At 40.2% G+C, this 17000-nt stretch overlaps 2 protein-coding genes across 8 annotated transcripts in view; one reads left to right on the top strand and one right to left on the bottom strand.

The window, feature by feature from the left end:
- DRC9 (dynein regulatory complex subunit 9) overlaps window positions 1-5139 on the top strand; it is a 45448-nt gene extending 40309 nt beyond the window's left edge. For all 7 annotated transcript variants that reach the window (XM_031033653.2, XM_031033651.2, XM_081832334.1 and 4 more), the window contains 3 exons: window positions 1995-2126; window positions 2853-2954; window positions 4659-5139. In XM_031033653.2, coding sequence (XP_030889513.2) covers window positions 1995-2126; window positions 2853-2954; window positions 4659-4796 — 372 coding nt within the window. In that variant the 3' untranslated portion in view covers window positions 4797-5139. The remainder of the gene's footprint in view (window positions 1-1994; window positions 2127-2852; window positions 2955-4658) is intronic.
- Window positions 5140-6101: 962 nt separating this feature from the next.
- Window positions 6102-17000, bottom strand: part of LRCH3 (leucine rich repeats and calponin homology domain containing 3) — a 109486-nt gene continuing 98587 nt past the window's right edge. Inside the window, exons 17-18 of the mRNA XM_081814631.1 lie at window positions 15545-15622; window positions 6102-9083 (exon numbers count right to left, since the gene is read on the bottom strand). Of these exons, the coding sequence (XP_081670757.1) occupies window positions 8961-9083; window positions 15545-15622 (201 nt within the window). The 3' untranslated portion in view covers window positions 6102-8960. The remainder of the gene's footprint in view (window positions 9084-15544; window positions 15623-17000) is intronic.

Here is a 17000-nt window from a genome sequence, read left to right as displayed (position 1 = left end):
AAAAAAGAAGAAAAATGTTAACAAGAGTTAGAAAGATGTTAAAGACATGATTGCACCAAACTGATATATTCTCTTTAACTTGATCAGAATGATTAATTGAATCATGTTTTAAAAAAATTCCATGTCAATGTACCACCTAAAGACTCCTTTTTAAAAATTTCATTTATTTAGTTAGTTATAATTAAAATAAGCACCATTTATTGAAAGCCTTTTATTTTATTTTATTTTATTTTTAAAAGATTTTATTTATTTGTCAGAGAGAGAGACAGAGCACAAGCAGGGGGAGAGGCAGAGGCAGAGGGAGAAGCAGGCTCCCCGCTGAGCAGGGAGCCCGATGTGGGGCTCGATCCCAGGACCCCGGGACCATGACCTGAGCAGAAGGCAGCCGCTTAACTGACTGAGCCACCCAGGCGTCCCTATTGAAAGCCTTTTCATGCCAGGCACCATATACATTATATTTATTCCTCATAATAATCCTAGGACGTAGGTAATATTAGTCCCATTTTACAAAGAAGAAACAAAGCCTCAGAGGTATTAATTAACATGTCCAATATATACAGCTAGAAAATGGGAGATTTAAGATTTGAACAGGGCTCTGATAGGCTCTGAAGCTTGTGTTGTTTTCATTGCGTTATGCTGCTTTTTTTTCTATTCCACTTGTTTTATTTTTTTTAAATTTAAATTCAATTAATTAACATATAATGTATTATTAGTTTCAGAGTTAGAGGCTAAAGACTCCTCTTGATATCTCATTCTTGAGGTACATGATCTAGGAGTTTGGAAGTTATGGCATTATGTTCTTGGAGTGGTAACCCTTGACATTTTAACATACATATTTATACTTTGTTCTTCCTCCTAAGTCTAGAGTTAATCAATACTTTTATCTTCTTGTCTTTATTAAAGCAAAGTTTTAACTCTTCCTCTCCTACATCCCATGCTGAAATAGTTCGTTACATATTTCCATTTAATAAGTGAGGGAACTGAGGCTTAAAGAATTTAAGTTAACTTATTTGAGTCCCAGAGTTGGGAGTGAAACCTAGGCATTCTGCCTTCAGAGCCTGTCTGGGCTGTTTCCAGGAGACGATACTGCCTAATTTGGGATTTTAGTTCCAGATTATGATTTATTTTAAAAAAGTATATTATGTAGCTTAAATATACATTTTATTGTTTCTCACATATACTCTCTTTCTAAAATGAAATTTTAGATTTCATTGCTAAAATACCCTCTTAACTCTTCTCTAAAGACCAGGTATAGTCTTCCTTTCTCTCACATTTGAATACTAGGTTAGCAAAGTATAGAATCTTAAGACTCACATTTATTATTTTTTAGGATTTTGAAGACATTGTACCCTTCTCAACTGCTATTTACTGTTATTTTTTTTAAAAGATTTTATTATTTTTAAATTTATTTGAGAGAGAGAGAGAGAGAGCATGAGCGGGGGGAGCAGAAGGCAGAGGCAGAGGGAGAAGCTGATTCCCTGCTGAGCGCGGAGCCTGACGTGAGGCTCGATCCCAGGACCCTGGGATCATGACCCGAGCTGAAGGCAGACGCTTAACTGACTGAGCCACCCAGGCGCCCCTGGTATTTACTGTTACTAATCAAAGATTTATCTGTGCCATTCTTTATCCTTCAAAATTTCCTACCTACCCTTTATTCCTTTCCGATTTCCCTTATCCAGACACCTGGAAGGCCCTCTTCCCTCTGTTTTTAAATTGAGTAACACATATTAAGCATATAGTTTGAACATTTGCATATATATACTCCTGTAACCACCACCCACACAGGGATATAGAACACATTTACAACATCCCAGAAGTCTCCCTCCTGTCCCTTCCTGATCAAATAAAGCAACCCATCCCCTAGAGGTAGCCACGAGTCTGACTTCTATCACTCTAGAGGTTTTGCTTTTTCACGAACCTTATATAAATGATTCATACAGTATATCAGGCTTTGTGTCTGGTGGAACCCACGTTTTAATGTTCTTTCCGAACAGAAACTTGAGGAAAAGCTGGAGTTCTGGATGGAGAAATTTGATAAGGACACAGAAATGAAACAGAATGAACTAAATGCTCTCAAAGCTGCTAAGGCCAGTGACTTAGCACACCTTCAAGAACTCGCAAAGACGGTAAGGAAGCAGTCTCGATAGTGGAAGGCTGAGCGCCAGAGGACTGGCTGGTAGCTGAGCTACGGCAGCTGGGTAACGCCATTTCTGTGACAAAGTGGAGGTGTGCCTGTAAACCACTGAGTGTCTTCTCTGTGATGATGATGACGACGACGACATCCATGATGGGGACAGTAATAGCCGCAGCTGACACACCACCATGGTGCTCGCTCTGTTCCAGGCGCTTTGCTAGCGTTCCACACAAAGAACTTACTTCACCCTCACAACAACCTCTTGAGATAGATACTGTTATTATTTCTACTTTATGGTCTCTGAAGATAATCTGTATATTATGATTTTTAAAAAGCTCCGGATTATGGTTTCGTCATTGAATAACTGTAAAACTTCCCAAATTTCTCTTTTAAAAGATGGCTGCTATTTGTGTATGTACTTTCTATGAGTTTAAAAAAAAATTATATTACTTTGAGGTCATTAAACACATCAAGTTACTAGTTCATTTTTATGCAAGATTTTATAGGAAATTTGAATGATCCAAACTGAAAAATTTTTTATATAGTTAATATATGAATACTTACAACATAGGAATCCACTTAGTTTTTTTCTTTTCTTTGGTTTATCTTTAGGTTTGGCATACTTTATTTTCAAATTTTATATTAAACGTGCAGGGCTGGCTGGGCCACACCTTGCCAAGACTGTCTTATAACCTAGGATTCATGTTTACTTTTATAGATAAGGGAGTATGAACAGGTCATCACTGAAGATCGGTTAGAAAAGGAGAAGACCAGGAAGAAGACAGAACAGGATGACTTGGAATTAAAGAGCATCATAAAGGTAGAAAGCCAGAGTTGGCATCTTTTTTTTAAGATTTTATTTATTTTTATTTGAGACAGGGAGAGTGAGAGTGACAGCACGAGAAGGGGGAGGGTCAGAGGGAGAAGCGGACTCCCCGCTGAGCAGTGAGCCCGATGTGGGACCCGATCCTGGGAGTCCAGGATCATGACCTGGGCCGAAGGCAGTCACTCAACTGACTGAGCCACCTGGGCGCCCCAGAGTTGGCATCTTAGGGCACCTTCAGTTCAATAGCTGGCCTAACACTGAGGAACGCAAAGTTTCTCTCATTTATTATGAAGCATGGAACAGGAGATCTCTAAGGAAGGATGGCCTTTTGTTATTACTGGAACTTGCCTGCAGTCCTTGGTGCAGGGAAATAGTTCACATAGCAAGGGACATGTCCCCAACTCTTAATCCAGGGGAAAGTGGTGGTTAGCAGGGGAAGCAGGACCTAGAGCTTGCTCCTAAAGGTCAAATTTAAGAATGTTATTTATAATCAGAACAGCTCTTGGAGGAGCTGCTGCTGCCTTTTTTTTTTTTTTTTTAACTAACTCTACCCCCAACGTGGGGCTTGAACTCATGACCCCAAGATCAAGGTCACATGTTCTACTGACTGAGCCAGCCAGGCGCCCCTGGAGGAGCTTCTCAAAATCCTATTTATATGTTAGCCCAGGCTATCTGCTAGGTTCTGATAAGAGCTATTTTCACAAAAAGGTGGAGGGAATAAGTAGCAGTCTAGAAAAAAAAAATTTTAATTTTCTATGAACTCATGTATATTAGTCATGTTGAAACTGGCAGGTCAGATTCTGGGAAATATTTTCAAGCAAAAATAAACATTAGCTGGACCAGGACTGTTGTTTAGAGGATTGCCTTTCTCTCTGAAAGAGGAGGGTCTGCTGAGATCCTAGTGTGCAAACAGTAGTTTGTGATATATATGTTATGGGGTAGATTAAGAAAGCTTTAAAGTACATTTAGAACCAGGTATCCAAACCTAAACATGAGCTTTCTATTAGGAGAGAGGCAGATGTATAGTTAGCAAGGATTTATCGAGCCTCTTTGGTGTTTTTTATTTGGCAGGATTCCTTGATTTAGAGCAAAAATGTAGGGACTAGCTGAAAACTTGTTTTCACTAATGGATTTGCTCCCAGTCTTTAGGGCTTAGTCTGATTTTAAAGTAGCCCAGACTATATTCAGAAGAGTTGTGTTTAATGACAGATATTTAAGCAGCTATCGAAATCCTTTTCGAAAGAGGAGTACTGATCCTTTTATCAATCATTAAAGCCATGAAATGCACCAGGAAGCCTACTGAAGTCATCGAAATTATCTTTGACCAATTGCTGGCCTAGCTAACCAACATTGCTTTTGGATCAAGTGGTTTGGATGTGGGGAACTTGGATGTTCCTAAAGAGAAGCAGTACATGGGAACCAGGTTTCTAAGTGTAAAGGAAAGAATGGCCTAATCAGATTCCTTTTCCTTATGTTTACTCCTTGCGAACTTTACTCAGGAGTCCGTGGCTTCAGTTGTGGATCCAGCAAACAGGGGAGCGTTGCTAGAGGGAGAGCGGGCTTGGCTGCTTCCATGTTTCAGACACACACCATTCTTCAGACAGAAGTTACTTTATGACAAGACAACTCCCTTATGCGAAAAGGATGCAGCTTGGCAGGCCTACTCTGAATTGTACTCACTCCCCCTTTCTCTTCCAGCTCCAGGCCTGGTGGCGAGGCACTATGATACGGAGGGAAATTGGTGGTTTCAGACTGCCTAAGAAGGACAAAGATGATGGCAAGGATTCTAAAGGTAAAGGCAAAGACAAGGACAAGCGGAAAGGCAAGAAAAAGTGATGGGAGTTCTCGTCTTTTCCCCTGGTCTTCTGGAGACGGGGAGGAGGACTTGAAGGGAGGAAGAAACTTTAGCAGCACCGATAACTTGTATCTACAGGTTGTTTCTTATCTGGACATTCCCAGGTGCTGCCCGGTTCCTTCCCTTTGCCTGTTGCATTAGTTTTCAAACCCTGAATTAGGAGTATACCATCGACTTAGGGCTGCTTCATATTTTGAAAAACTTTTGCTGGGAAGAAGTATTGCTAGGAGCCTTGCAAAGATTTCTCTTGCTTTTTCTTACCAGAAAAAAGTTCGTGGGCTTATTAGTTATTGTGATGCATTAAAACTTCAGTAATTTCTGTAATGTCTCGGATTCTGTCATTTGTCTACAGTGAAAAAACTCTTGAGCAAAAGTCAAGTGTTCATTCGGAATTACAAGATAATGTTTATAAAGTGTCTAGCATAATATAGACACAGTATAAGGTCCAAAGGTTGGTTCCTTCCTGTCTTTTAGGTTTATTATCACTTTGGTGTTTTTGTTGGGGTGGTGGGGGCATGGAATACCTATCTTATTATAGGTTGCTTCAGCTCCTTTTCTGGGAAATAGGGATATAAATTATAAATTTAAAAAATAATGAATTAGAATAAACAGAAATGTTAGGATGTACAACCTAGTAAGGTGGGGACACGGGCCTGCTGGCAGACTAGCTTGCAGAGCTTGTTGATCAGTGAGACACCGGGGTCTACACCTGCTTTGCTTCCTCAACAATTCTCACCTTGCAGGATATTATGACTGAAAGAGTAAAGATAATCCAAGCAGAATGTCTCGGGATGCTAAAGCTTTCCCTATTGCACAGCTGGTAATTTCTAAAACTTTTTTTTATAAAGATTTTATTTATTTATTTGAGAGAGAGAGAATGAGAGAGAGAGAGAGAGCACATGAGAGGGGGGAGGGTCGGAGGGAGAAGCAGGCTCCCCAATGAGCAGGGAGCCCGACGTGGGACTCGATCCCGGGACTCCAGGATCATGACCTGAGCTGAAGGCAGTCGCTTAACCACTGAGCCACCCAGGTGCCCCGCACAGTTGGTAATTTCTGAGAGAAAAGTGTCCAAATGCATCATTGCATCATATGTATTTCACGAATGAAGCCTTATACGTAATTCCAAATACAGGGCAATACTGTTATCTATCCTTCTTTACAAAAGTAAAAAAAAAAAAAACACAAAACTGATCTCAAGGGCCTGTTATGAGGAACCAGTTTCTACTGATGTTCCCTCCAGGGAACTAAGTAACCTTTCATTTTTGCCAAGGAAACCATGCTTTAGGTACGAACATTTTCAAGTCAGTCTTTATTTCATGCGATTGAAGTGTTGGCTTTTATTTTCATGTCAACAAGTAAGGTGGCATACAGGCAATTTAAAATAACATACATGATATGGACATATTTATACTTAGAACTTATGCATTATATTTACAGACATACAAATATAGGACAATGTTTTACAAAATCTTTTACTAATTACATGTTTACAACATTTTCAGAAATAAAATGAAATCTGCTGTAAACCATCTCACTGCAATAAGTATATAAAAAAGTTTCTAAATATCCATGTTTTCCTTCATTGCTATAACCATTTTAAGCACTTAGTTGTTAAAACTTTGTCCTACTCATCAGCGTAGTCACATGTCATTAGTCACTGTTGAGCTGTAGCAAGTAAGAGAAATCACAGACTCCTTAGTTAGCTATGAAGCTGTATTTTAAAAAGCTGTTAAAGAGAGTGACCTCCTAATAAGCCCCCTATTCTGTTCCAGCCAAACAACGGCCCCTCCAGCCAGAAGCTGTTGCCAGAGAACCTGCTCACTTACAGTCTCCGCAGCTGCCAGGGGCCCTGGTGGGTGGGCACTCAGCCTCCTCTTTGTTCATACTTCCGCGCTGGGCTGGCCACTGCTTCAGTAGGAAGCTCATAAATGGTCGGGTAGAACCACTACAGCACCTTTATCTTACACTGGAGTCTAGCAAGGCTAAATGCTAAATTTTCTTTCCAGTTTATTAAAAAAAAAAAAAAAAAAAAAAAAGGTACGTACAGAACACTGAATACAAAAATTTTCTAGCAAAAACATCACGAAATGTTTTTGCATCTTGACTTAGAAAAGAAATACATTTGATATTTTTCTTTCACTATCAACCAAAACTGTACACAATTTTTTTCTAGTAATTCAAATATAAATTTGCATTAGTTTGATAAAAATGCATTAATAAGGTTGCACGTTATGTATAAGATGTGAAATAAGTGGAAATTTCCACTTATTCCTATGGGATAAATACTTGGAAATCTTCCAAATGTTGCATTCTGTATGTCTTCTGGGATTACTCCTTGCATAATAGGTGACAAACAGTCCTGTTCTTTGCTGAGTTTCATTTCAAATGGCTTCTGTTATTTGGAAATTGAACTGAGGTTTAATGTTGACTAGAAGGAGAAATACCTATAGTTTAAAAATGCACACAGCTAAATTCTAAACAAGTCGCTTTGATTGGTGGGTCCGTTTAGAACTGTAAATATAACGGGGTCTGGCTCTAAGCAGTTAAAAAACATTTTACTTTTGTTCTGTAAGGTCAGTGGGGCTTTGAGATCAGATGTTTTATGTTCTTTAATTTTAAACTTTGACAAAGTGGAATGTTCCGCTGAACTTGTTTCCCTGTGAGAACAGGGAGAAAACATTATTTTGACCAGATACTCAACAAGATTTTATCCAGTTACTTTCAGATGCTGCATTTACATGATAAAGAGAGAACATTTTGCTCAAATGCATGCACTGGGAAAGAAAGTCCAGAATAGTTCACAACCCAAAAAAATCTCAGATAACTAGCATCTTCACTTACTCTTATTTACTTGGTTTATAAAGGCAGTGAATACCAAAAGATATGCTGACAACTAAAAGGGGTTCAAAAGATTAGGGTAAGAAAGACCTTAGTGGTTTAAACCTGAACAAAGGTTCCTGGCTTTGTGCTCCATGAGCCCTTGCGCCCTCTTACGTGGCCCACAGCGGAGTGAAGAAGGCACCCGTGGTAGAGTTCGATGAGCTACATACAGAGACAGCACGCGGTTTTTTAAGATGCCACAAGTGCCTTAAGTCAGCCATGGAAACTGGCAGTTACTTGAAAGAAATTAAGAAACTTGGCTTCTCTTTTACTCCTTCTGCTCTGTTTTCACAATCTTCCATCGGTCAGGGAGCTGGAAGTGTATCTGCCGTGAGTGGAAGGTATTTGCGGGTCCCGGTATCCTGGGAGCGGCGTGGGGGAGGCGGTGGGGGAGCTCAATGGAAAGGACGCTGAGCAGTGCCTGTTACCATCCTAAGGATTTGGAACCTGTGTGTAGAGTGCTTGTTTATAATGTTCAGATAATAGCAGGATGTCACATATGAGAACCAAGTTTTAGGTGGTGGTGGTGGACAGAAGTTCGGGGAAGGCCTAAGATGCTGGCCTTAAATACAACTTACCTCTCTCGTTGCTTTACTATGCAAAAATCTAGGCCTTCTACATTGTATTTGTTTTGCCTTGGACAGACAGTCCCAAGTAATCGTAACATAGCTTCTGATTTTAAATGCGGCTGACAAACATAGTGGAGTCATTACTCTCGACATCATAACAAAAAATACCCGGCTTGGGAAAGTGGTCTCACTATGTCAGTTGAAAATGCAGATACCCAGGCCCCGCTCTAGACCTACTGGAATGAGAATCTACATTTTAACAAATGCTCTAGGAGATTCTAATGAACAGCCAGTTTTGGAAACCAGTGGGTTCCAGAAACAGGAAACAGGTAAAGATAGTAACATGTCTCTGCTTTCAGGAAAGCTAGCTATCCTTCTGAGAAGCTTTCTTCCTGGAATGGGAGACAAGCCTGCTCTCTAGGAAAGCACAGCCAGTTTAGGCTTCGGCGTTGGGTTCTCAGTAATGACAGAATTAAGTTTCATTTGCGAAAACCAACTGTGTCTTCCTAAAACAGTCCCATGGAAATGGATATAACCTCCCCTAAAATGGAGAAATGAAGCAACACATTCCTGTTAGGAATCATGGAAACAGTCCCTCGTAAGAGCACGCAAGAGCTTTGCGTAAGCAGCCGGCTGGCAGCAGCAATCCCGTCCTGCTCCGGGTTGGCCGGGCCAGCGCCCAGGTGCTGGGGGTCCTCACGCAGCAGACAAGTGGTGCTGCTGCTTGGGGGGGGCAAGCTCCAGGAGAGCCTGCACCGTCACTGCGACCTGGCTCAAACCTTTCTCTTCTAAAATGTGCAGAGGCAAACATAATTGCTCCTGAAATGGGACAACGTAACATAAAAACAAACAAAAGAGAAAACAGGATGAACATCAACGAACTGAAGAGAAAAAATAAGCACCTCTTCTCTCCCTCCTAACGGTCACCTGAGATAGGACAGGTCAGCACCTGGGGAACTGACCTTTGTTCATACGAGTTACGCAGAGATGGCATCTGACGCTCACTTTATTAAAACAACTGAACGTACATACAGGTCATTTTGAAAACTGGAATAAGGACAAGTTACAGACACTTAATACATACAACAGAGGATAACAGAATACTATGGAGTCAAAGCAACATCCTTCATCCCCGATAAATAAAAGAGCAAAATGCAGATCAGCAAACGGAGGCAGGGAAAACAGAAAAGCAGTTCCAAGTTACCAGATGGCTCAAGCCCGAAAGATCTAACATTGTAGGAGAAAGTGCTCCCGAAATTACATACCACAGGATGTAATTGGGTTCATGCCATAAGCCAGGCTGCACGAGGGAGGGAGGGATGCCCACCAGCTACCTTATAATCCTGACTGTGAAAATCAGGGCTCTTGTACCAGGCAGGGAACACAGGAAGAAACCACTATTTCATATCCTGGTATCGAGTGGATTAAATCATGCTACAGAACAATGATGTGAGTTTAGTCAGGAACGTTTTAATTACCATATATTTGAAAGGTGTTCATATGTTTCCTAAAGGAAGTTAAAATACTTCTATCGTGTTTGCCTCATTAATGTTCGGCTAATCCTTTCTCGAAAGAGAAAAAGGCAGAGCTTAAGAATAGCACCTATCATTGGTTTTTCTTTTAAGACTAAATATTCAGAAAAATAGACACTGCTCACAAAGGACAGAAAGTAGAGTTCTGGTTCCACTAAAAAGGAGACTACACATGTTTATTAAAGAAGAGGGCTGGACTTTTCATTAGCACTTTACTGTATTATTAGGAAGTTTTACAAAATTAGTTGCAATACAAAATATAACATTTATTTTGAACAGTTATGGGTCCTTATGCTTCTTACTCAAAATTTTAATACTTAATCTTGATAAAACAAGGTAACTGCGATCCTTTGACCTTATAAAACTAGCAACTTTGTATAAATACTTTGAGTACCACTGACTGTCAGTACAGATGATCTAGTCTAAAATGAACCTGCAGGGTGTTTTGCTCTTGGGAGAGGCGTATTTTCTCTGAGGCCAAGTCCCTGATCTCTTCTCCAGAGTGCCTTGCGCTGCATGTGGTTTAGCTGTTCTCCCCAAGGCTCATGCTTTCCAGATGCACATTTACCTTCCAGGCGGCTTACAGGGAACGCCGTGTGCTCTGAAGAGAATGTACAACTACTCCCCTCAAACCACATGCAGGACCACGTGTTTTTTATTTCCTAAAGGGACAAAACTGAATGATCTTTGACTCAAGACATCTTAAAATCAAAACAAAGCAAACCTCCCAAACTCTGGAAGGTACTACTACTGTATAAATTTAACTGGCTTTCAACACCGTGTTCAGTGTTTCGGCATTAATAGGAAATACGTTTTTAATGTGTTAAATAATTGTCCCATTTGATATGGAAGAAAATGAAAGCAACCAGACCCTCAGGCTGACTTCTACAACAGGGTGTTATGTTCCCTGCAATTTCCCTTCATATCTGAATTCAGTAGATTCCTGAATGTTCAGAGATCCTATTTATGAGAACTAGAATCTGAATGCAATCATAAAGTAGTTTCAAGTATTAAGGCTAGCAGCTTAAATACTAAACATTCTGAAGAAGACAATACCCACTCACTGCCTTGGGTACAGAACAGAGACTGCTGCCTGATACTTTACCTGCTACTACTGTTCAGATATAACCTTCTCAACAGCCTAATTCAATACCAGCTCACCTACTAAGATGGTTCAAGTATACTGGAAATTACATAAATTTCAATTTATAGGATTCTAGAGGTGAAGCTCAGCTAATGATAACAAGCACAGTAAATCTGGACAGGTGCCTACTCCTGAAAGGTCAGCTCCAGATCATCTGCTTGTTGTGGACGATTTTAAATGTACAGAGTGGACTCAGAATAGCAATCTAAGGAACCTACCTGATCTTTGGACTGAACATTCTGATCAAATTAAAATTATTAAGATTAAACGGTCAGTGCTTCCAGATGTGCAGACAGTAAATGCTTAGGTGGACCCGTGCCTACCAATACGGGCAGATTTCAGGATTTTAGGGCATAGCTCAATGCAGAGATCTAAGTGACCAAGTGTCTCCCCAACCGGAGAGGGTACAACTATTTTCCTTATGAGCAGCTGTTGAAAAGGTTGGAAAATGGCCACATGGGAATTTTATTACGTCATTTGGAAATAAAGGTCTAAATCAGATTTCTAAGAACAGGTCAGAATTGTATCAGAGACACCTCAGCACTTATGATAAGAGAAACAAGGCCACAGGCCAGGAGAATGGACAAAAGACCAGGGGAAAAAATGCTGGTCTTTTACTCTTTGTGAGCAATCATCAATGCTTACTAATGTGTTGGGCTGTTCATCTGGACATATGAGGGGAGGATTTATCTACTTTACTGGTTAGCTCTTTGATGGCTAGGAAAAAAAAAAAGCACATATGTAAATACTTTGTAAAGAGAGACAAACCTCCTTCACCAAGCACAGGAATGAGGTGGAAAATCGCTGGAGTACGATCTTTCAGCTAGAGGGGAAAGATCCAGTAATAAAGCAGACAGAGAGTTAACATTAAAGTACAATAAAATGCCACAAAACCCAAAAGCTGGATAGACAGAGAGACAAAACTGGATTCTTCTGAATGTGCCCCAAGAGAAAGTAGTGTTTCAACAGTTCTTTTAACGCGGAGGTTTAGCTGAAGGATGTCAGAAGGGGAACAAAGATTGTCCTGTCCAAAGTGTGAGCAGGAAAGGAAAACAGAAAAACAAAGTTAGTGGATCAGAAATACAGATTTGAGTATAGAATTCAACATGATCATCTCAATCATACTCAGAGAAACACACCCTAGTAGCATTTTTTACTATGAGGAATGAAAATAAAATACTGAAAAACAGAACTACAAAGACTCCTCCATGTGCTGAGCTTGATTTTATTACTAAACAGAATAAAACTGGCTTGTTGGTGACCAGTAAAAAAACACCCAGCATGCGGTGAATAGAACCGGGTGCTGGCCCAGGGTTGTGGGACGCCTACCAGTGGTGAGGTCTGGGCCAGGCAACAACCTCTTTCCCGGCTCATTCCCCCCTATTAACAAAAAAAGAACGGGCCAGAAAGCAGGACCAAACCTGGGGGTGGGCTGAGGAGAGGGAAGCGTTCGGAGAAAGCCAGGTAAATGAGGGAGGGCCACAGAATGAGGAGAGCCTACGGATCAAGGAAGCTTTACTACCCGGAGGCCAGGGTACTGCCTGATTTGATCTTTCTCTCAGAATCCTGTCAAGCCCATCGTCGAGTCCAGGCTACTAATATGTTCGAAATGAATCTGGAGCGGTAAGGGGCCTTACAGATCACCCAGACCCTCTGGCTCACAGACGAAGAAATTAAATAAGTAAATAAAAACACAACTGGACTGGAGAACAGGAAAATATTCTTTAACACGTAACATATAATAACTCTAGGACATGAGATGTTGGACTCAAGCAGACATTTTTTATCACCCATTATAGTTTTCTGAATGTAACATACTTAATAAAAGCATGATAATAAAGAGAATACCCACATGCCCAGCCTTATCAGAGGTTTTCAAGAGTCATCTTATTCTTTAGTGTTTCATTCCGAACTTATCAACACTTCAAAACTTGTACTGAAAAGGGAAACTGTTCACCTTTATGGTCTCTGGACAGAATTCTGACAAATATTTACAGTAAGTTTTATGTTACACATTTTCAAAAGTGACATTATACCCCTGATTCTCTTTACAAGTCAAAGAGAAGAGGGGGTGTTTAGATACAGGTCAGAATACCCAGAAGTAGGGAAGAACAAAGGAAGAGGAGGGGGTCTAGGTTTCTGCTTCTCTCCTGGGGCAGAGGGACCTGAGAAGTCCACTGTGAACCTATGAGTCGATGGTTTTATTCATTTTCCTTCACTCTGTTCTAAGTAAATAACTAATTTTTTAGCAGAAGTAGCAGTGTACGAGGAACCCGTCCAAAAGTGGTGGTGGTGGTGGCAGAGACTTGGGTGGAAGGCAGAAGGGGAGAGGAAGGGGGGGCCTCCAGGGATCGTCCACTTCCTCTTTCGGACTGGGGAGACCGAGAGGGAGGAAGGATGGATTGAGAACCCCAGTCTAACCACCCTAGAAAAATACCCAGTCCTTTAAATTTGTACTTTTTTCTGTTTCCTGCCTTCACATAGCACAGCTCTGGTAGGAACAGGGACAGGCTGGCCCACAATCAGTCCTGTTAACCATTGCTTGGCAAATGCTAAATCAAATGCGCATTTTAAGGCAGACCGTAGTTTGCTGACTGTTGGCAGGTACATTGGGAAAGAACCTCAGTGTATGGACTTTACATCTGAGCCAGATGATGGCTCTCTAAAGCCCGCAATGCAAGTACAAGGACCGTAAAGCTGGTGAACAGTACTTTGAACGGGTTTGACACTGGCCGCGTGTGCTCACATGTCGTCCTGTTTGGGGATGTTTGCAGCACTCTTCTCCCGAGCTACGTGGTGCCTCTTTTGACTCTTCTCTGTTCTCTGGTTCCCATTCCCTGCACTAACCTGTGCTACATTCTTTTGATTCAGGACATGGTGCTACACCACTGGGGCAGGCCGTGGGCAAGCTTGTGTGATGTGACGATCAGGTAGGAACATCTTCCGACACACAGAAGGAAGCACTGACCGACTGTTAGTGTGTGCCTCTGAATATCAGAACCTGTTTATTAATATGGAGAAAATGCATGCTATCGGATTAGAAACCTTACTAAGGCTCTCTATGTTTAAAATGGTTTGTTCTAAAAGAAATGATGAACCTTTAGAAAACAGTAGGATATAATAATGAAAAATCTGCTTTGAATTTGTCCACAGGAACGAAAAAAGATCCTTGCTAACTACCGCAAATGTAAATTTCAGTTCTTTTTATAACTCGGGTTAAAAAAAACAAACCCACAAAAGAAAACAGTGAAAAATAAATAAAATTACAATCTACTTAATAAAAGGGGAAAAAAACAATCGTGGGACTTCACTGCGACTCATGCAGATGCTCTACGGAGCCGGGCTCGTTCTCTTCCACCTTGCAGCACGTACAAGGGCTGAAAAGGGAAGGCTGCCCACGGGACGAGCGGTGCTGTGACCTCCTCAACACAAGGTTAGCTAAGAGAGAGGACCAGGGCGCCACGTAAAGGGAGAGTCACTGTCGTGAAAGCTGTTAGGACAAGGGCTTAAGTTCAAGAGCAACACTGGGGTTGAGTCCAGGAGCCAGTCCTGGGGTTCTGATGGGAAGGCGATAGAGAATTAAGAAGGTGACAGGAAAGAGTCATGTTTTTCCTCGTGAAGGGTGGACACCAAACAGGATGACAGGAACTGTAAGGGTTATGGTTAATGAACCAAAGTATCAAATAGCACCAAGTGGTTATTTCTTTAAGTGGATCTGTGTCTCATGTCATTAAATACAGTATTTTTTAAGAGTACCATGCTTAGTTGGTTTAACATAATTGTTTTTAAAAGGATAACCGAATAAAAAGTGTATCAAGTTCATGTCAATCACATCTATAAAGTTTAACTACTTGTACTATTAAAGGGCAAGGAAGCTGTATCTGAGGAACCTGGAGACAATAAATCTCAAGGGCAGGACAATTGCCTAGAAATGGCCTCTTGTGTGCTAAATTCCAAAGTATTAGAGCTTAGGAGAAAAACTAGTGAAATCTGAGCGCAGTCTGTGATCTAGTTAACAGCACTGTCCCAGTGCTGGTCAGTTTGGATGACACACTATGTTTACGTAGATGATGTTAGCAGTACCAGAACCAGGGTCAAGTGTACACAGCGGCATAGGGAGTTACTATTAGAGATCTGTGCTATTTTTACAACACTTTTCTAAGCCTAAATTATTTCAAAATAAACATTTTTAAAAAGTATTAAAGTAAATGTTAAAAAACCTGAAACCGAAGGAAGCATTCTCAGTCTGAGATGCACTCATTTTGAAGCCCAGACTCTTACGTATGAAGATATATACGAGTCAAACAGCAAGTAGGAATGTTTAGGAAAATGTCAACATAACTATTGATTACTTAGCTTTAAGTATTATAATATATTTAAATTTATATGTGTATTACTTCTTTGCTTGGTCCTTGGAAATAATTAAGGAAAATTGCTCAGAAGTACACTGACTGACGCTAGTTAACATAACACCGTGTTAGTAATTATACCAACTTCGCTTAAAGCCAGTCCTGTAAGGTTTCAGATACTTGCACATGTGAAAAATTTTAGAAAAATAATACCCAAGCCTATTTAGGCAATATAAGAAATGATAAATTTATTACCTGAGGTACACCAATTTTTCTGCAAGCTTCCAGGAAATTCTCCACATTCCGCCTGCATTTTGCCATTGTTAATTTAGGCTACAAAGGAAGGAAAATGTGGTGTTACTACCAAAGTTTAAAAATACTCTTGCCAACTGCTTTGTAAATTCAACATTCTAGGCCACAGGGTCAACAAACTTTTTCCCAGAGGATCAGATAATAAATATGTTAGTCTTGGGCGCCTGGGTGGCTCAGTTGGTTAAGCGACTGCCTTCGGCTCAGGTCATGATCCTGGAGTCCCTGGATCGGGTCCCGCATCGGGCTCCCTGCTCGGCGGGGGGTCTGCTTCGTCCTCTGACCCTATCCCCTCTCATGTGTTCTCTCTCTCTCATTATCTCTCTCAAATAAATAAATAAAATCTTTAAAAAAAAAAAAAAGAAAAAAAAAATAAATATGTTAGTCTTTAGGGCCACATGTGATCTGCTAAGAGCTTCAAGGCAACCACAGACAATATATAAGCAAATAGGTATTCCAGTAAAACTTTATTTACAATTTACTTTTAGACAATTTACTTTGATTTTTGTAAGGCAAGTGCAAAATACAGAGAAATTTTACAGAAATAGTTGTTTAAATTTTTCTATCCATTTAAAACAATATACACTGAAGAAAATTTGTAATGATAGGAAAGAAATTACCCACAGGCCTATCATTCAAATATAATCACAGTCAACACTTTAGTTCATTTCCTTGCAATCTTTACTAAAGAAGATAATTAAAAAAAAAAAAAATCAACAGCTTTTGCTCATAAATATACTACCGATGCATCATGTCTCTCTACTCAGTGGTGATACTGAAATGTTTTTAAACATTGGAATTTTAAAAGACTGGATTAAAGAACCTGTTTTCCAAAGGGTGCAAATCTCCTGCAGGAAATTTCCCTAACTTCTAATTAGTAAACTAGCTTGTTTTTCTGAAAAGGTCTTTTACTAACAACAGAGTTGTATCACATGACCTAAAGTGAAAAGGTTTTACACCTAGTGGGTTATGTATGGGTTATAATGTAAGGAAGAAATATGAATTCCATTTCCCAGAATGATTAACAAATTCAAGTGTTCAATTTCGTGGCTGGTTTCCAATATGTTTAAGCATCAGGCATGGAAGCAGAATGTCTGCACGAACTCTGCCTTAGAGATTTTACACAGGTAAGCAGATGGAAGCCTGTACTACCTCTAGAAAACAAAGGTTTTACCTGGGTTTTCTTCAAAGATGGAATATGATACTCCGTCACGAGATGAGGGGAAATGAGATAAATAAATATATAATAGTGTTTGAGGAACTCTAATCTCGGCCTGAGAAAGGTAGCAGGGGCTAGGACTGCGTTTATTATAAAATCATTTTTTTTTTTAAGATTTTATTTATTTATTTGAGAGAGAGAGAATGAGAGACAGAGAGTACGAGAGGGAGGAGGGTCAGAGGG

Source organism: Leptonychotes weddellii, chromosome 1 (genome assembly GCF_054177405.1).
Source record: "Leptonychotes weddellii isolate Sample4059 chromosome 1, ASM5417740v2, whole genome shotgun sequence".
In the NCBI taxonomy this organism is placed as follows: domain Eukaryota; kingdom Metazoa; phylum Chordata; class Mammalia; order Carnivora; family Phocidae; genus Leptonychotes; species Leptonychotes weddellii.
The sequence above is the reverse complement of the archived record's forward strand: the minus strand, read 5'-3'. Positions and strand labels throughout refer to the sequence as shown.